General features: G+C 38.3%; 1 protein-coding gene across 6 annotated transcripts in view; it reads left to right on the top strand.

Moving 5' to 3' along the window:
- Nucleotides 1-20,739, top strand: part of ZZZ3 (zinc finger ZZ-type containing 3) — a 106,737-nt gene that overhangs the window by 36,657 nt on the left and 49,341 nt on the right. For 2 of the 6 annotated variants that reach the window (XM_062191575.1, XM_062191571.1), the window contains exons 2-5: nucleotides 7,062-7,191; nucleotides 7,274-7,330; nucleotides 8,772-8,921; nucleotides 15,036-16,588. In XM_062191575.1, the coding sequence (XP_062047559.1) occupies nucleotides 15,087-16,588 (1,502 nt within the window). In that variant the 5' untranslated portion in view covers nucleotides 7,062-7,191; nucleotides 7,274-7,330; nucleotides 8,772-8,921; nucleotides 15,036-15,086. The remainder of the gene's footprint in view (nucleotides 1-7,061; nucleotides 7,192-7,273; nucleotides 7,331-8,771; nucleotides 8,922-15,035; nucleotides 16,589-20,739) is intronic. The other 4 variants (XM_062191572.1, XM_062191573.1, XM_062191576.1 and 1 more) reach the window with 4 other exon arrangements.

Genomic DNA, 20,739 nt, shown 5'->3' with positions numbered 1-20,739 from the left:
GTAGCGCGCTGCGGCCGGCGCACCGCGCTGTTCCGATGGCAGGAGCCAGGTGCTTATCCTGGTCTCCCATGGGGTGCAGAGCCCAAACACTTGGGCCATCCTCCACTGCACTCCCTGGCCACAGCAGAGAGCTGGCCTGGAAGAGGGGCAACCGGGACAGGATCGGTGCCCCGACCGGGACTAGAACCCGGTGTGCCGGTGCCGCAAGGCGGAGGATTAGCCTGTTGAGCCACGGCGCCGGCCTGAACTGAGGAATTCTAATAGTAATTATGATGAGTATAAAGTGAGATGTGAAAAATTTGAGTTCAGGACCTTGAAACATTAAGTGGAAAACTTAGAAAACTGAGAAAAAGATAGAATGAAGTTTACTTAGGTGAATAGTGTCTAAGGGATGGGCAGGAATAGATGTTGGTGTAGAGAAAACTTGTAGAATAGACTGTGGAGGATGAAAGAGTACAGAATATCGAAAATTTGGAGAACAGAAAGTAGTTTGAGATTGGAGGCATTTAGACTCAAATAGAGAGATTAAGCTAGGCCCAGATTAGAAAGTGAGTGATAATATATTTTTTTATCAGTGTTTTTTTTTTTAAGATTTACTTATTTGAAAGAGTTCAGTGAAAGAGGGAGAACAGAAGGGAGAGGTCTTCTGTCTGCTGTTTTACTCCCCAAATGGCTTCAATGACCAGGGCTGGACCAGGGCTGGACCAGGGCTAGACCAGGCCAAAGCCAGGAGCTTCATCCAGGCCTCCACATGGGTGCCAGGACCCAAACACTTGGGGCCATCCTCTGCTTTTTAGGCACATTACAATGGAGCTGTGTCAGAAGTAGAGCAACCAGGACTTGAACCGGCACCCGTGTGGGCTGCTGATGATGTAGGCAGTAGCTTAATCTGCTGTGCCACAGTGCCAGCCCCACTAATATTAAATCAAAGGGGTGGCGTCCAGTCCTTTGGCTGTGTGAGGCTCGTGAAATCATATAGTCTGGCCCTGCCAAGGCAACTGCAAGTGGGATTTGAAATGCAATAAATGAATAACAGGCTAATTTTTCACTTGATAATTTTATATGGCCTGCTAATGAAGTTATAGCTATCCAAATGGTCCTTGGCAGAAAAAAAGGTTCCTCACCCCTGGATTAGATAGACTTACACTGCATTGTGGATAATAGATTGGATAGAGGGAAGATTTGACTTAGGAGACCAGAAATGAAACTGTTGCACCAACCTATGCAAGAGTTGATAGTGGTCCGAAAGTGAAGTACTATATATTTAGGAACTAGAATTGAAGAAGTGTGGTGAGCTCTGTTGCATTCCTAACCACTTAGGAGCAGATGCCAAGAAAGCCATTGATGACCTGGCCTAAAGTAGAATTTCTATCTCAGAAGACTATTTCAGAGAAAGTGCATTCAGTTATATTCTTCACTGTTATACCGTGACATCATTAAAGTGCACATTCTATGCTTTGCCTCTACTCCAGTATCTTGACTGATAGGGTATATGTAGGAGTATGTGTGGGCAGGTTGGGTGACAAAGGAAAAGGAAACATGAAGTTTACCTTAAGGGTTTTGATTTAAACAGTAGAGTATTTTTTTCATGTTGATTGTTTAGTTGAGTAATTCTGGAGGAGATAATAAGTACTGGACTAAAGGGAAGATGGTGAATTCAGTTTTGAACGAGTAGAATTTGAGATTATGTTTGAGTCTAGCAGGCAGTTGGGTATATGGAGCTGAAGCTCAAAAGGAAATATAGAAGCTGATATTTATTTTTAAAATTTTTTAAATATTTGGAATGCAGACACACATAAGGTAGTTGCAGAGATAGAGATCTTCCATTCTTTGGATCACTCTCCAAATGTCCATAACAGCCAGGTCTGGGCCAAGCTGACGATAAGATCTAGGAACTCACTCAAGATCTCTTATGTGGATGGGAGGGACCCAACTTATTTGAACCTTTACCTCTTGCCTCCCAAGGTATGCATTAGCAGGACTCAAACCCTGGCACTCCAGTGTGGGTTGCAAGAGTCCCAAGAGACATCTTGACTGCTGCTCCAAATACCCACCCCAAGCTGATATTTAGATTTAGGAAACTTCATTGTGAAGTCATTGTAAAATTTTGAAAGAGGACTAGAACAGGAGGAGGACTAAGAACCCTGAGGAATACTGCTTGGGCAGAAAAAGCTCTTCCACAGTGCTGCATCCATTCCATTAGAGAAGTCTGTTGAACTTGCCTTCGAAAGTTAAGCTGAAGTGGATAACTTCTTACCATTTCTACAGATACTACACCATTATTTCTCCCCTCTTGAAGTAATAGTCCTGCAAACTATCTTTCATTTTTCCATTCTTTTGCTGTCTGTAGACTGTTTTCCACATAGCAGTCTGAATAATCCTTTTGACATGTCAAATCATGTTACTCTTTGACCAAAATTCTCCTGTGGCTCTCATCTCTCTCAGTGTGGAGTTCAAAGTCCTTACTTACTGTGACCTACCAGGCCCTGCATGAATACTCTTTGGATTTTAGGTCATTAGAGAGTTCCCTGACCACCCCATCTGGGCCCACATGGGATGCCAACATTGTAGGCAGAGTTTTAACCTACTGTATCACAGCATTGGCCTCCTGTTTAAACTTTTTAAAATGTACTTTTATTTATTTGAAAGACAGTATGTGTGCATGTGAAAGACAGAATGTGTGTGCGTGTATGTGTGTATGAGAGAGAGAGAGAGAGAGAGAGAGAGAGAGAGAGATATCTTCGATCTGCTAATTCACTACCCAAATACCTACAATGACAGGATCGGGCCATGCCAAACCTGAGAAACAGTAACTCCATACAGGTCTCCCTTTTTGGTGGGAGGGACCCAAGTACTGGAGCCATCATTTGTTGCCTCTCTGGGTGCATGTTAGCAGGAAGTTGGATTGGAAGCTGAGGTGGGACTCAGTTCCAGGCACTCTGATACGGAATGCTGGGGTCCCAAATGGCACCTTAACCTGTTGTACTATATATAGTGCCTGGCCCCCCTACTTAATCTTTTTCTTCTTTCTTCCTCCAATTGGATTTATTATTATTATTATTATTATTATTATTATATACTTGTTTCCTTTCCCATTATACTTTCTTTTTAAGATTTATTTTATTTATTTGAAAGAGTCATAGAGAAAGTTAGAGTCAGAGAGAGAGAGGTCTTCCATCTGCTGGTTCACTCCCCAAATGACTGCAACAGCCAGAGCTGAGCTGATCTGAAGCCAGGAGCCGGGAGCTTCCTCCAGGTCTCCCATGTGGGTGCGGGGGCCCAAGGACTCGCTCCATCCTCTGCTGCTTTCCCAGGTGCATCAACAGGGAGCTGGGAGGAACAGCCAGACTTGAACCGGCACCCACATGAGATGCAGGTGCTGATTCCAGGACTTTAACCTGCTGCATCACAGTACTGGCCCTCCGTTATACTTTGAGTTCACATTCACACAGAAGTAAGAATGCTCTAAAAATGTATATTGGATTATCTGGTTTCCCTCTATAAAATTCTTGAATAGAATAAATAATTCAAATAAAATAAAATTTGATTGGTACTGCAACAATCTGGTCTGGCCAGCATGAAACTAGGAGCCTGGAACTCAATCCTGGTCTCCCATGCGGATCACAGAGGTCCAAGTAAGTACTTGGGCCATCTTCTGCTGCTTTCCCAGGTGCATTAGGGGAGCTGGTTTGGAAGTGGAGCAGTGAAGACTTGAACTGCCCCCATATGGGATGCTGGTGGCGTCTTAACCCGCTGTGCCACAATACTGGCCCATGTGTCTGATTTTGGAATCAGAGTAGTGCTGTTTCCTATAAAAAGTTTGGAAAGCATTCTTCTGTTTTCTGAATCATTTATGTGGAATTGGTCATAATTTTCTATAAATGTGCACTCAGTAGTAAAGTCAGAATTCATCACTGAACTTCCCTTGGCTTGGAGTTTTGTTATCTATTTTTAACTGTGAATTCAATCATCTTTCAGGATATTTAAACATTTTTCTTTGGGTGAATTTTTGGAGTTGGTGTTTTTTTAAGGAATTTGTTCTATCTAAATTGTTGGATTTATTGACATGAAGTTATTTGTAATATTCTCTCCTAAAAGAAATATAGAATTCTGTAAGATTCATCCTTAGAATATTATAAAATTCATTCTTCAAAAGTGTACAAGGCAGGTGTTGTGATGCAGCAGGTTAAGCTGCTGCTTAGGATACCAATATTTCCACATCAGAGCACTTGTGATCAAGTTCTGCCTTCACCAGCATTTATGTGGGATGCTGGCATCATGGGCAGTGGCTGCTGCCACAGTGCTGACCCCTCAAATAAAAATTTTGTTGAGATCTTTGTATCAAGTAACTGAGAGCTTAATTGTTTGGGAAAGGTATTTCACTATTATCAGTGCTTTTTACAACTGACTTTCAGTGTCTCTTTGTGTTTCTTTTAAAATCATATAGTAAAGTGTACATATTTAGTATTTTCATTTATAATAATAACTGAAGAATCAGATACTCACTATAAAGCTGTAGTATAACCCTTCTTTTGAAATTTTCCAAGCTCTTTTAAAAGCTGCAATGTCTCATAGTTTGGGTTGCATTTAGCTTGCAGTTAACAGTTTCACTTTTGTAGTAAGTTGTATGGCTTATAATTCTTCTATGTATATCACTAGAACTTTTACTATTTTTAGATTTTCTGTAGTCTTTGAAATGATTTCTTGTGTGCCATGAATCTGAGATCCTATAATCAGTTTAACACAATAGTACCAGTGTTAGACTGCAAGTAGTAGAAAAAGTAATTCTTTTTAGGGAAGATTGCTTTTTGTATTTGCTTTTGAATGCTTGCATAGTCAACGAATTTTATTAGTACATGAAAACAAGCAAAGCCTTGTAGCAAGGCATAAATAAGAAGGCTTTGGTAATAGGGCCTAGATAGTTTGTTTTTGATTTCGTGTGTTTTTTAAAAGACAAAATAAGTCTTTTAAACTTCTGGAACTATGTTACTGTGGTAATTTAAATAATTAAAGTGAAAAATATTAATTTCCCTAATTCAAGCTAGTTAAGTTAAAATTGTACTGTGAATGAAATGAACACAATGAAGTGCTGTAAGGCTTTTGGCTAGTTTAATTGCATTGCTTATGATGAGAAGTCAAGACAATCTTTTTTTTTTTTTTCAAAGGATTTTATTTATTTGAGAGGTAGAGTAACCGGTAGAGGGAGAGACAGAAAGGTCTTCCATCCACTGGTTCACTCCCCAAATGGCTACAGTGACCGGAGCTGAACCAATCAGAAGCTGGGAGCCAGGATCTTCTTCTGGGTCTCCCATGCAGGTGCAAGGGCCCAAGGGCTTGGGCCATCTTTCACTGCTTTCCCAGTAAGCAGGAAGCTGGATCGGAAGAGGAGCAGCTGGGACGTGAGCCTGCGCCCATATGGGATGCTGGTGTCACAGGTGGAGGCTTAACCTGCTATGCCACAGCGCTGGCTTCTAGAGTTTCCTAATTACTCTTTCAGTGAATTTTTTGCAAATATCTGAAAATTAAAGATTATTGACAAATTTTATCCATAAAACAATTGTTGGGTTTTCTATGTTTCTATACAGAATTTTTATTGTGTAGGAATTTGGAGTGATACACTGGGGAGAATCATTTTAGAAAGCCATACAAAGGCTTCTTTCTCATTGGTATAGATGAGTGAAACATTATTTTGTATCTCATTTTTCCACAGTTGATCTGATTGAAATATTTCATGTAATAGGTTTTGTCACCATCATAATCACATGAATATATTTCTCAAGACTGGTGATCAATAATGATGTCTGTTTAAGAAGCTTATTTTCAAGGAATGTCTATATAGCTACATCTTGATTCATTTTAAATCTTATTTATTTACTTGCAGAATGCCTTTGACAAATTTGTCCTACAGAGAAATAATCTAAAGCAAAAAGATTACTTTAAAAGTTATCACATTTCAAGTAGTCATGAATTTTTAAAAAATCTTTTTAGGATTTACTTATTTGAAAGGTAGAGTTACAGGGTGGGGGGCGGGGGAGAAGAAAGATCTTTCATTTACTGATTCATTCCTCAAATGGCAGAGAGAGAGATCTTCCATCTGCTGATTCATTCTCAAATGGTCCACAATGGCTGGAGCTGGGCCAATCCAAAGCCAGGAACCTGGAGCTTCTTCCAGGTCCCCCACACGGGTGACAGTGGCGCAAGCATTTTGGCCAACTTCCACTGCTTTCCCCGGCACATTAGGATCGGAAGTGAATCAGCCAGGACTTGAACATACAATGCTGGCATTGCAGACCATGGTTTAACCTACTGCATCACAATATCAGCCCCTTATATCATTCTCATGCAGCATAGATTTATTCCCTAATACTGTCTTTTTTTTTTTTTTTTTTTTGGACAGGCAGAGTTAATGAGAGAGAGAGACAGAGAGAAAGGTCTTCCTCCCACTAGTTCACCCCTCAAATGGCTGCTGTGGCTGGCGCAATCCAAAGCCAGGAGCCAGGTGCCTCCTCCCGGTCTCCCATGTGGGTGCAGGCCCAAGCACTTGGGCCGTCCTCCACTGCCTTCCCGGGCCACAGCAGAGAGCTGGACTGGAAGAGGAGCGACCGGGACAGAATCCAGAGCTCTGACTGGGACTAGAACCCAGGGTACCGGCGCCGCAGGCAGAGGATTAGCCTAGTGAGCTGCGGCGCTGGCCTCCCTAATACTTTCATAAAATGCAAAAGTGTGCTTTTCTACTAATGTCTGGACAGTTAAGAGATTTTGGAAAATGAGTTATATCTACCTTAGTAGTCAGCTTTCACATCTCGTAGGAATTTTGACTTAAATTTAGTAAACTTAACAAACTTTTATGTGAGTACTCTCTGATAAGAACCTGGGACAGTATTAGCAAATCCTCTTAGACTGTGGAAGATATCGTATATTTCCTAGCTAAGTGTAGGAATTATTTGTGAAGTTTAGGAAATGAATTATGCTGTAGAAATGTTTAGAAATCTTATCACTTTTATCCACAAATCTAAACAATAACACATCTATAGTGATGATATTGTGGTTTTCCTTCACAGATACCAAGTTTTGCTAGTAGAACCATAAAAATAATTAATACCTGAAGTCTCAATGTATGGACATTAACAGTGATGACAAATAAATACAGACGTTTGGGATTCAGATACTAGGCGAAACACTTTTAAAAAGGTAAGAAAAAACTGTATCTTAATTAAAGCCAAGTGGGGTTAGTTAGAAATAATTGACTGAAGTTTCTTTTTCATTGTATCAGGCTTTTAAGAAACACATGTACAGGATCCTTTCTGTCTTATTACTGTAGAACTCAGCTGTAAGTATCAATTCTTACGTGAAAATAACAGTCGCAAATATTCTTGCCTTATAAATACATAGTGGATGATATATCTTTAGTGACTCCTTATCACTTAGCTATCCTAATATGACTGACTAGAACTTCATAAGGAGTATTAGAATGGGCACATTCATGCATGCCCGAAGACACATTTTAAGTTGTGGGTCATCTTTTCTTGTGATAATTGCCACCACCATTGCGTACTATATATAATATAATGCTTTGCCATGTTTGTGAAAGGCATCAGGGTTGGGTGCAAAGGAGTGGTCAGTTGGAGTGTTTGTTTCCAGTAGAGTGAATTTTCAGGTCTAGGGTTACTTTTGGTAGGATTTTATTTTCTCCATGTTTCTGCTGCTGATGTTAATTTAGATAACTTTAAAAATTAGTATTAAATGTGTTTGTTTAGATAGTTTTCCTGTTGTGCTTTGTCAGCAATTTACATGGCATATTTGGGAGTGGTGGCATCTATAGATCAGCCCTGTTCCTCTAGAGCTGACTAAAGCAGTGATCTGTTTTTATAAGGAAATAACTCTAGTTTACAAGATTTGATATTGCATCAATGTTTATATTTTAATCCTTTATTAAAAATAGTATCACTTCTAGATTACCTACTTTTGTGCTCATAATAAAGTGACAATGTTCATCATAAATAAATGGTCTTTTTCCTGGTGTTCCTCCTTGTTTTCAGATTGGCACTCATAATAACCTGTTCAGCCAGGTTGTACATTCTCTGAGAAAGATATCATAGTACATTATTATAGTAAAACTGTAATTAAGTAGACTTTCAAGACTTGGAATGTAATTAAAACATCTGGCTAACTTGGTACTAAAACCAGAAAATCCTTGTTTTTTTCCTTGTTGAAAATCCATATGCTAAAAATAGTAAATTTCCTTTGATTGAGTGTTATAGCACTTTAGTAAGCATCAAGGTTATCCTCTGAGTATAGAAGACTTAGTTGATCCTTTGGTATGTATTACCTAAATGGTTTTTTTTTTGTTGTTGTTGCTCAATCCCAAGCTTTTACAAATTTTAAGCCCAACTTTTGGGAAGTCCTCTAGAAGAAGAGTAAGAGATTATAACTTCTATTATGAGAAATCATATCAAGGGTGATCTTTAGATCACTGTAAAAACACATACTGTGTTAAAACAGTCTCCTGAGATGAGCTGAGGCACATTTTGACTCAAACAAATGTTGCTATAAGGATTTGGTATATATCAGGCTCTTTCTGTTTGTTTCTTAAAATCCTATTCCAGTTTCTTGATATCCTTTAGGCAACAGAGTTGTCCAGAGGCATCAGGGATGTCACCATGAACCGATTCTATTACCTGCTAGTTCTTCTTGTTATAGGAGTGAATCTTAATTAGCTTAAGTTAATTTTCTTCTTTAATTCTTCTTTTTATTATTTTATTTTTAAAAAGGAGTTTAGAAGGTTCTAGTATTCTCCATGGCTGAAGCTGAGAGTCTGAAACCCTGATGCTTAAGCTCTATTCTAGATCATAGCACCAGCTCCTTCAGGATATAAGGAAAAGAGATAATATTTCCACAATGATAGATCTTTGGTTATACAGGTAAGTTATTTAGTTTTGCAGTAGTGAACACAACTCTGTTTTGAAAAAAAAATTGTTTTGCAAGGAAGGGAGACTTTTTTTCCCTATAATTTATCATCTGTATGGGAAATTGTATAGTCTTCCTAGCTGCTTATAGGAGCATGGGAACATAGGGAATGGGTTAAGGATGAAATATTTTCCTACTGTTTTCCCAATAGAGAAATAAATGAATTGACTGAGTATATTGGAATATCTGAACTATTAATTGTTTTTGACACCCTGAATATTTCAAGGAACAACGTGAAACTCTTTGACTTCTCTTTCTTCCCAGTTGTCTAAGTGTGTATTTATCCAGATTGATCAGTTTATCTCTTTATCTGTCATATCTCTTTTTTTATGTTTATTTATTTATTTGAAAGAGTTACACAGAGAGAGAAGGAGAGAGAGAAGGAGAGAGAGAGAGAGAAAGAGAGTTCATCCATCCGATGGTTCACTCCCCAATTGGCCACAATGGCCAGAGCTGCGCCGATCTGAAGCCAGGAGCTTCTTCCAGGTCTCCCATACGTGTTCAGGAGCTCAAGGACTTGAGTCACCTTCTACTACTTTCCCAGGCCATAGCAGAGAGCTGGATTGGAAATGGAGCAGCCTGGACTGGAACCAGCGCCCATATGGGATGCCGGCACTACAGGTGGCAGCTTTACCCACTACGCCACAGCGCTGGCCCTATATCTGTCTCTTACTGGGGACGAAAGTAGAAATCCCTTTACTTTTTATAAGATTTTATTATTCATTTTGAAAGGCAAAGTGTTAGAGATTTCATTTACTAGTTCACTACCCAAATGGTTTCAATGCCCAGAGCTGGTCCAGGCTGCAGTCAGGAGCCAAAATTCCATTCAGGTCTCTCATATGGGTGGCAGGGGCACAGACTATTAGGCAATCTTTGCTGTATTCCCAGATGCATTAGTATGGAGCTAGATAGGAATCAGAGTAGCCAGGACTTGAACCGGTGCTCTGGAAGTGGCACCTGAATCTTTTAAGCCACAGTACTATTCTCCCAGAAATCCCTTTACAAAACACAGTACCTATTACTGGACTTCAAAGAGGCAACTAAGAACCTTAGGTTTAATCACATGGTTAGGCCTCCAAGTTTCACTCTTCTGCTGTTAACGTTATGCATTTGGTGGTAATTGCATATCTGAAGTGATTTGTCTTATAGGAATTATGACAAGCATAAATTGAACATGGTTAGATAGTTCATGTTTATATTCTAGACAACTAGAAAAACAATTATTGGTGGCACTTCAGTTGCTTTGTTTTTCCTTTTCTTTTTGATTGTCTACATAAATATATAGCTATATTGTTACTAGGTTCCTAAAAATTGTTCATTTAATAAAACTAAATAGGATAATAATATCAACTCAAACATTGGTGTTAATGGAGGATTGCCAGCTCCTGAATTCCCAAAACAATTTATAGCACTTTGGTGATTACAGTAGATGTAAAAGGCTTCAGGCACTGTGTTTAGAATTCTTCGAGATTTCTTTTCTTTTCTTTTCTCTTTTTTTCTTTTCTTTCTCTTTCTTATTTTCTTTCTTTTTAATAAAAGCAATAGCTGGAGCACTATTTCATTAGATTGGGCAGTGTTTTTTTTTTTGAAGATTTATTTATTTATTTATTTGAAAATCAGTTACACAGACACACACACACACACACACAGAGAGGGGTCTTCCATCCGATGGTTCACTTCCCAATTGGCCACAATGGACCGAGCTGCGCTGATCTGAAGCTAGGAGCCAGGAGCCTCCTCCAGGTCTCCCACATGGGTGCAGGGGCCCAAGGACTTGGGCCATCTTCTACTGCTTTCCCAGGCCATAGCAGAGAGCCGGATGGGAAGTAGCAGCCGGGACTCTAACCAGAGCCCATATGGGATGCTGGCACTTAAGGCCTGGGCGTTAACCCACTGTGCCACAGTGCCAGCCCCGGCAGTTTTTGTGTAATATTTATTTTTACTTTTTACTGATGCAGTTCTATAGATATGATCACAGGGACTGCAAATTAATAATCTGAAGCACAGCAGATAATGTCTGAGAATTATGTAGTTAGATTTGAGTAAAAGATTCAGATAGTTCAACATCAGATAAGTGGGTGGAATATGTGGAATTGTGAGTAGGATTTTGGACAGACTGAAATTTGACTGAGAGACCCATATCAGATGTGTCTTTCTGCAGAATGAAAATTTAGGAGGCAGAGAAAAGGTGTTTAATTTTAGTGATCACATTTGCTTCCCTCTGTATTCCAGAAAGTGCTACTATTCAATAGTTGGTGGGTGACATATAAGAAACACTTCAGCCTAGTTTCTAGATTGGGTTTTGCCTATATAAATATGTTAAATAGTGGTTGTCCTTGATTCTAAAACTAGAATGATTAAATTTCTGGTTTCAAATGGGTGCTTGCTATGGTTTTCCTGTTTAGTTACAGTATGAATATTTTCTGAGATGTAACTGAGTTCATTCCTATACATTAGCAGCTTAATATTTTTCAGACATATATAATTTTGTGCTCCAAACATTTTCACTGGATTTCTTAGTAACATTGGGTTATGCAGCTAAAAAGAGCTAAAGAACAGCTTTAGCATGTACTAGTTTGCTAAGCATGGCAAATTATGTTGAGATAATCTAGACATTTTTAGGCCCTTTATATAAAATTATATTACATTTTTTGGTAGCCCTTTTCTCAAAATGGAGTTTTGCTTTCAGTTTGTCAGATAACTATAGAAAATATGTACCTTTATATATGCTCACCCAAAATGTAAAAGATAGGAAGAAAATGTTCCAACAGAAGAAAAAATTATCAGAATTATCAGAGGGAAGATTGGTAAAATCTTAACCCTAATCTGCATAATATCAATTAGTTTATTTTGTTATGTGCATAAAATATGTTAATTTCAGTCAAGAGATTTTTATAGTACTCTAGTTTGTGCTTCCTTAGGTCATGGCTTATTTTTAAATTTTTTACTACTTGTTATCTAGTAAGGAATTGGTACATTATAAATAGGTCTAATTTAGTTTGAAACTTGCTGACTGTACTTTCTGTTAGAATACTGTCTTAGTGCAGTGTTCTAAGATAGTGCTTGTCAAACCCTAAAATCTCTATCAATCACTTGGGAAACCGATTTAGTGGTAGGTCTTGAGCAGGGCTGCTGTTCTTCATTTCTAACAAGCTTCCAAGAGATATCCATGATGCTGGTTCTCAGGCCACATTTTGAGTTGGAAGAATATAGGAAACAAAGAATCCTTGTTATTATTAAACAGATTAGATTCTCTTTAAATATGGCCTAATAGTACAGGGTTTGAGAACTCTAAAACTTGGGCTTCACTATATTTTTTACATGGAATAAAAATAATTTTAGGGAGAAGAAACAAAGGTTTAGTCTTTTAATCATAATTTTGAAATTTAACCTTTCCATGTTAATTTTAATCACTGGAATGGTAAATAAATAATATTGACTATCAGTGTACGTAGTATTTTATAGATTTTTACATATATACTCCTTATAAGTAGTTCTGAATACTAGTAACAATAGATTTATTTTACCTAAAAAATCTCTTTGGGGAAGTTTGTATTATGAGATAGAGATTTTGCTTTTATTCAGATTTGTGTAGAAAGAAATGAGTGACTAGGGAAGTCTGTTGTTGGAAAAATTTAAATGTTTATATGCCTTTAGTTGACTTTTTATTAAAAAAAGATTTATTATTTATTTGAAATAGTTACAGAAAGAGGGAGAGACACAGAGAGAGATTCCATTTGCTGGTTCACTTCCCAGATGACCGCGATGGCCAATACTGGGCCAGGCTGAAATCGGGAGTCAGGAGTGCTATCTGGTTCTCCCATGTGGGTGGCAGGGACCCAAACACTTTAGTTGTGTGCTGCTTTTCTGAGGATATTGGCAGGGAGCTTGACTGGAAGTGGAGCAGCTGGGACTCAAACCAGTGCCCAGGACCGTATGGGATGCAGGCATTGCAGGCAGTGGCTTTACCTGCTATGCTGCAATGCTGGCCCCTAATTGACGTTTCATTTTAAAAAAGTAATTGATAATAGATTTGTTCTTGTGTGTCTATAAAGTGTTACTTCTGCCAGTAGTATATCTGAAACATAAATTATAAATACAGTTAAGTTTACATTAAATTAAAGATTTGTGTTTACATTTTTAAAGTAGCTTATAGCTTTTATGTTTTCTTTATATATTTATACAGGTATTTCATATTTAAAAATCAAAAACCTTCGAATTTTAGAGTTTGGGTACCTGAAACAAATAAATTGTGTTTTAGAATTTTTCTGTTTGTGTTCTTTTAATACATCATTTGAAGTTTAACTTTTTTTTTAAATTAAAAGTAGAAATTTATTGCAGTGTTTAATACCTGTGAATAAAACCAGAAAGACTGTAATATTGACTGTGTTAGCAAAATAGAATTGCATGTCAGAGTCCCTTTAATGAATCCCCAAATAGGAAGAGTTTACTGTAAGGAAAATGTTTCTAAGTTCTCATAAGTGGGCCATACTATTATTCTTTTGATTACTATGACATGTTTGTAGAACAATTAATTGTATGTTAATTCCAGGGCTGGTTCTATGAGTCTTGTGATACTTCTTAAAATCATTGATTAAAATTTTTGCCATACTTTCAAACTAACCTTATTCAACCAACTTACATATTTTACATGGTACTTTTTACTTGATTCATGTATCAGCAGGGAAGAAACAGGGAGACAATTTCCTGTAATGTTTCTTTTTTGTATGTGGTAGCATTTTGCTTTGTCTTTGTAGTTCTAACCTGTCACTTGTTAGATACTTCTAATTGAAGCAAAGGATTAGATTTGCAGGGGCAGATGATATAGAATGGTATTTGGAGAGTTATATGAGAGGAAAGAAGACAAAAGGCAAGAAGAGGAAGGAGATTATCAAACTGTATACTTGCAACCATTATTGGCTTCTTTCTCTAATCCATCTGGTATCCCATTCAGAGTTATGCAGTGAAGTAGCTGATACCCTGTGAAAGGCTAACAGAAAAAGAGTAAGGGAATAGAGACTTGAAATGTTAATAGTTTCTTTGTTCTGCTTAACTAGGAGAGCTTTTGGAAAATATCACTAAATTGTTCAAAGTTTATCCAAGTGGGTCAAGCAGGGCAGTTTTCAATATCCTGTCATTTTTGTCTTAGAAACACCAACTAAACATATGAGAACTTGCTCATTGCCCAAATTGCACATTGAAGTTGGCATACATTATTTATACTAGTTCTGAGAAGGAAAAGGTGGGGTTATAGTTGCTTTCTTAAATGTAAATATTTGCTTCAGCATATTCTTTTCCTTCTTCTGTCATTTTTACAATACTTCCTTTCACTTGCTGATTTATGGCTTTATGGCTAGAAACTAGGAAATCTTGGGTTTGTTTTGCTTTGTCCTTAGCAAGTATAAGCTAGAATTGTGATTTCTATCCTTCTGTTTAATTACAAAAATTTCTGTTGCTGCCACAAATTTTTTGGATGCCAAAGAGTTTAGATTGAAACTCTTTTAACCTGAAACTCATTTTAGTTAGAGTGAGTTAAAAAGAGTAGAGCCTGCCTTTTTCTACATCTCGGAAAGATTTTGAGTGAACATGAGAAATACTTGGAATAGATTTTATAAGGTTGCTGCTGTCAAGATTATTTTAATAACCAAAATAAAATTCCATCTTTAAGATTGATCTTTTATTAATACTTTGTGTCTGAGAAACAGATACGCAATGTGGCAAGTTGAGAGGATGTTTTCTAGCCATTTAACTTTCTAGCTGTGTGAACTTACACACACTGCTCAAACTATCTGTGCCTGTCTCCTCATTTGTAAAGTAGGGATGATAGAACTTATCTGAATTATTATGAATCTTAAGCAAATTAACTTACATAAAACAGAATGATTCCCAGAACACATTAAGTACCATAAAATTGTTAGCTGTCATTAATAATATTGGGAATGTTAATATTTTTATTATGTAATTTATTAATATTGGCTATACTTGGATTAAAAGTTATAGCTTTGTACTTTTGTTTTAGGTATATTAACTATTACCTTTTTCTCATTATTTTGTTTACATTTTTGAAGGTTTCCCAATGAGTGGATCATGATGACCGTAATGTAGGGACTTGCCATAGTATGGCTGCTTCCCGATCTACTCGTGTTACAAGATCAACAGTGGGGTTAAACGGCTTGGATGAATCTTTTTGTGGTAGAACTTTAAGGAATCGTAGCATTGCTCACCCTGAAGAAATCTCTTCTCATTCTCAAGTACGATCAAGATCACCAAAGAAGAGACCAGAGCCTGTGCAAATTCAGAAAGGAAACAACAATGGAAGAACCACTGATTTAAAACAGCAAAGTACTCGGGAGTCATGGGTAAGCCCTAGGAAAAGAGGACTGTCTTCTTCAGAAAAGGATAACTTAGAAAGGCAGGCTGTAGAAAATTGTGAGAGAAAGCAAACAGAACCTGTTTCACCAGTTTTAAAAAGAATTAAGCGTTGTCTTAGATCTGAAGCACCAAACAGTTCAGAGGAAGATTCACCTATAAAATCAGACAAGGAGTCGGTAGAACAGAGGAGTACAGTAGTGGACAATGATGCAGATTTTCAAGGGACGAAACGAGCTTGTCGATGTCTTATACTGGATGATTGTGAGAAAAGGGAAATTAAAAAGGTGAATCTCAGTGAGCAAGGGCCACTTAATTCTGCAATAGTTGAAGAAATCACAGGCTATTTGACTGTCAATGGTGTTGATGACAGTGATTCAGCTATTATAAACTGTGATGACTGTCAGCCTGATGGGAACACTAAGCAAAATAGCACTGGTTCCTATGTGTTGCAGGAAAAATCAGTAACTGAAAATGGGGATTCGGAAACCCAAACTTCAATGTTCCTTGACAGTAGGAAGGAGGACAGTTACGTAGACCATAACGTGCCTTGCACAAATTCAGAAGTGCAGGTCAAGTTGGAGGACCACAAAATAGTAACTGCCTGCTTGCCTGTGGAACATGTTAATCAGCTGACTACTGAGCCAGCTACAGGCCCTGTTTCTGAAATTCAGTCATCTTTAAGGGATTCTGAGGAAGAAGTAGATGTGGTGGGAGATAGCAATGCCTCAAAAGAGCAGTGTAACGAAAACACCAATAACGTCCTGGACACAGCTCTTGAAAGTACACCAGTCTCTGGAGAATCGGAACCATCTTCTGTTCTAGACTGTGTTTCAGCTCAAATGATGTCTTTATCAGAACCTCAAGAACATCGCTATACCTTGAGAACTTCACCACGAAGGGCGGTACCCAGAGGTAGTCCCACTAAAAACAGTTCTCCTTGCAGAGAAAATGGACAATTTGAGGAGAATAATCTTAGTCCCACTGAAACAAATCCAACTGTTAGTGATAATGTAAGTGAGTCTCTCACAAATCCTGATGAAATTTCTGAAAATGAAAAAGATAAATGTTGTGACTCTCAAAATTACAGAAGTGATGGACTAAGTAAGCCACCCTCAGAAGCAAGACTCAATATTGGACATTTGCCATCTGCCAAAGAGAGTGCCAATCAGCACATTACAGAAGAGGAAGATGATGATCCTGATGTTTATTACTTTGAATCAGATCATGTGGCACTGAAACACAACAAAGAGTATGTGTAAATATGGTAACCATGAATTCTGCTTTGTTTCTTATTCCCCAAGTTTTAACTATCTATTCATAATTGTGTATTAGTAGTGTTTTTTTTTTAAATATTAAAAGTAATATTTATTTATTTGAAAGGTAGAGAGAGAGAGCCCATCTGCTGGTTCACTCACCAAATGACTGCAAAAGCTGGGGCTAGGCAAGGCCAAAGCCTCGTGCTCAGAACTTAATCTTGTCTCCCTTATGGGTGACAGGGACCCAATTACCCAAGACATCACCTGCTGTCTCCCAGGGTGCTTATTAGCAGGAAACAAACCGGTGCCCATACGGGATGCCGGCACTGCAGGTGGTGGCTTTACCCACTGTGCCAGTGCTGGCCTCTAGAAATCTGCTTTTATCTTTGACATTTGTGATTTACAGAGGTAGATGTCGCTTTTAAAACTGTGACAGGTAGTTAGTTGTATGTTGTAATTAGCATAGTAACAAGTTGTCTACTATGTAGTTAACATAAAACATTTAACACAGGTTTTCCTGATTTTGAGGATGAGGCAAGACTATCTCAAAAATCATTGCCTCTCAATCTTTGTATTAGGCACCTTTTGTAAATAAGGAATTTTGTGTCCAAATTTTTCACAGTTTCACTTTAAAGTATTCTGGGCACTAATGCAAATGTATTTGAGCCAACTGTATTTAATGATCCAGAAGAACTGTAACACAAAGTACTTACCATAAATACTATGATCAATAATAGAAAACACAGGCTTACATAATAAGTTAATCATCCTTATTCCTACAGGGTAGGCTTTTTATTTTTTGTTTAACAGAAATTTATATAATTTATTTATTTGAAAGAGAGAGAGAGAGAGAGAACATGAGTGCCAAATGCTCTCAACAGTTAAGGTTGGGTCAGGCCAAAGCCAGGAGACTGGAACACATTCTGTGTCTCCCCTGTGGGTGACAGTGATTCAAGTACCTGTCATCACCTGCTGCCTTCTGGGGTGCTCATTGCTGTAAGCTGCATGAGAAGCAGAGCCAGGATTTAACCCAGGAGACTCTGATATGGGATGCAGGCATCCTAAGCCCTAAGCAGTGTTTTAACCACTGTGCCAAATGTGGTTCCTCCCCACCTCCCCACCCAGGGTAGACTTTGAATCAGAATCACAGATCGTTCACCTGTGCAAAAATACTTTGATTTGAGGAACTTTTCTAATGTTTTTTTTGTTGTGACAGTTGCCAGACTTGGTGTGTTCAGATCAAAGTATTAATTCTTGGTTATGGGACATACTATTCTTTTTTCTGTGTAATATAAATAATTCAGATTTGTGTATGGTCCTTGATAGCCTTTGAGCATAGGTCTAATTCTTGAGTATTTTTTTAAAAAAGATTTATCTATTTGTTTGAAAGGCAGAGAGGGAGAGAGATCTTCCATCTGCTGATTTATTCCTCAAATGGCCACAACGGCCAGAGCTGAGCCAATGCATAGCCAGGAGCCAGGAGCTTTTTCCGAGTCTCCCACGTGGGTGCAGAGGTCTAAGTACTTGGACCATCTTCTGCTGCTTTTTCAGGTGCATTATCAGGTAGCTGGATTGGAAGTGGAGCAGCCAAATCTCCAACCAGCGCCTGTATGGGTTGCCAGCACTGCAGATGGTGGCTTTCCCTGCTACGCCACAGCACTGGCCCATTGGGTGCTTTTTTAAGTGATATTTTTATCTGAGAATCTTATAAATATACTTGGGAAAATGTTAGGAGTCCCATGTATTTGATATGCTTGAAGTCCAATTTGAGATAGAAAAAACAGCTTATAAATGGAATTTTTTTTCAGATAGGAGTAAATAGAGTCATTGCTGTTCATAATTGTTTCAGGTTTTTGTTTTGTAGTTGCTTATTTATTTGGTGGACAGAGAAAGAGAGAGCTCTCATTCTCTCATTTACTTCCCAAATGCTTACAATAGCTGAGTTGGGGCCAAGGCTAAAGTGAGAATCCTGGAACTCAGTCCAGGTCTTCCAGGTGGGCATCAAAAACCCAAATGTTTGATCCATCACCACTGCCTCCCAGAGTCTGCATTGGTAGGAAGCTGGAGTCAGGAACTGGAGCTGGGCATTGAACCTAGACACTCAAATGTAGGATACAGGTGTCTTAACCTGCATTTTAACCATTATGTCAGATGTCCACCCTTTTTAGTTATCAGTTTTCAAAAGTAGAGGTATTTATCTGCAGGTGCAAGGAAACAGTCATATGTCTTGGGGAAATACCAAAATCTCAAGCAGTATGAATTTTTACAAAGTTATATTTTGTCTGTTTTGCTATTTGCTTTTTATTGTTACTTTAGCAAAAGAGATGTTATCCTAAGCTCTGGCTAGTTATTAATTCTGGAATATATTTTTCTAATAATTCACTATATTATTACTTTTTTTTTGGTAAAAGACCACCTGGTGAGAATAAATATTTTTTGAAAGGCCAGGTCTGTCTGGGCCAGGCTGAAGCTAGGAGCTAGGAATTCCACTTTAGCCTCCTGCAGGGGCCAAAATACTTAGACTATTCTCTACTGCCTTCCCAGGCACATTAGCAGGAAGTTGAATTGGAAGCAGAGCAGCCAGGACTAGAACCATCAGTCTGATATAGGACTACGCAAGTGGTGGCTTAACCTGCTGCTCTACAATGCCAGCCCCTTGATGAGATTTCTGAAGATTGGTGTTTGCATAAAGCAATTTTTTTTTTTCCCCTGGGATGATTGACATATTTATTATTTTCTCACATAATTACCTTATTGTGGGGGCATTTGTAATAGAACACATTACAGATGCTAAGCACCTGCCTGGTTCCCCTCAGTGTAGTTGCAAAGAGCGGACCAGGGCAGAACCATCCTCACCACAAGATGGTGCCCACAATGGTCCTTTCTGCCGCAGTTTTCTAAAACTAATAGCCATAACATTTAAAAGGTGATGTTCCACATTAATAACCCTTTGTGGATGACAGCAGTACAGTTCCATGGGTTCTTTTGGATGTGCAGAGTCCTTTGGAATTTGGATGCTACTTGCTTCTTTCATTTAGTATTTTCAGTGCCTCACTGGGTAATTTTGAACAAAAGAAGTCACTCATTTTTGCTTTTTTTGCCTTGCTTCAAAACTGTTGAAGCTCACATCTTTGACACTTCATTTTTAACTTTTCCTTTTTTCAAAGGAAGCAAATGGGGGAAAATGAGATGGAGAGAGAGCATCATAATTAGTTTCTCAGTGATAAGGAAAATTGGGAACAGGGTATTTGATCAGATGTACTTTCTTTTAGTAAAGTCCTGTTTTCCTCCCCCGTGACTCCAATCCTATATTGATATTAAAGAACTGCTTACTTATTTGTTTGAAAGAGTTTGAGGCAGAGAGAGAGAGAGAGAGGGAGAGAGAGAGAGATCATCCATCCACTTGTAAACTCCCCAGCTGGCTGTAACGGCCAGCACTGGGACAGGCTGAAGCCAAGGGCCAAGAGATTCATTTGAGTCTCCCATGTTTGTGGCAGGGTTCCAAACACTTGGGCCATCCTCCATGCTTTTCCCAGGCCATTAGCATGGTGCTGTATTGGAAGTGGAGCAGTGGGGACACAAACTGGCTCCTATATAGGATGCTGGTGTCACTAGCAGTAGCTTTACCCACAGTGCCACAATGCAGGCTCTTATTCATATATTATTTTAATCTGGAACTCCAATGACTGACTGTAATGTTGGCACTTAACTGAGGTGTCATTGTTAAAAATAGCATAGTGATATGCCTATCCAGTGCTTTCAAGTCTCAAATGATGCTAAAAGGCACTTACTGTTAAAAAACAAGGAAAGCACTTAGTGTAGATAGATTATTATTCTCTTGTACACAGACATGTATATAGGCTGTCAATATTTTTTCTCATGTTTTCCCTGTGCTAGAAAATTCTCTGGATAATTACCTTTTGAAGCTGGGATTGAGTATTGCCCAATATCTACCAGTACGGAATGAGTGTACACTTAATGATAGCCAGTTTTAAAAATAGATCATTAATGGAAAATAATGAGTATGTCATAGTTTTCTTCAGCAATGCAAACATAACAACCTTATTCTAATTGAAACACTCCTTCAAGCTATCAATTATAATTTAATCAGTAGCAGTCTCTCCTAGTATTCAGTTTACAATTT

Source organism: Lepus europaeus, chromosome 5 (genome assembly GCF_033115175.1).
Source record: "Lepus europaeus isolate LE1 chromosome 5, mLepTim1.pri, whole genome shotgun sequence".
Taxonomy (NCBI): domain Eukaryota; kingdom Metazoa; phylum Chordata; class Mammalia; order Lagomorpha; family Leporidae; genus Lepus; species Lepus europaeus.
The sequence above is the reverse complement of the archived record's forward strand: the minus strand, read 5'-3'. Positions and strand labels throughout refer to the sequence as shown.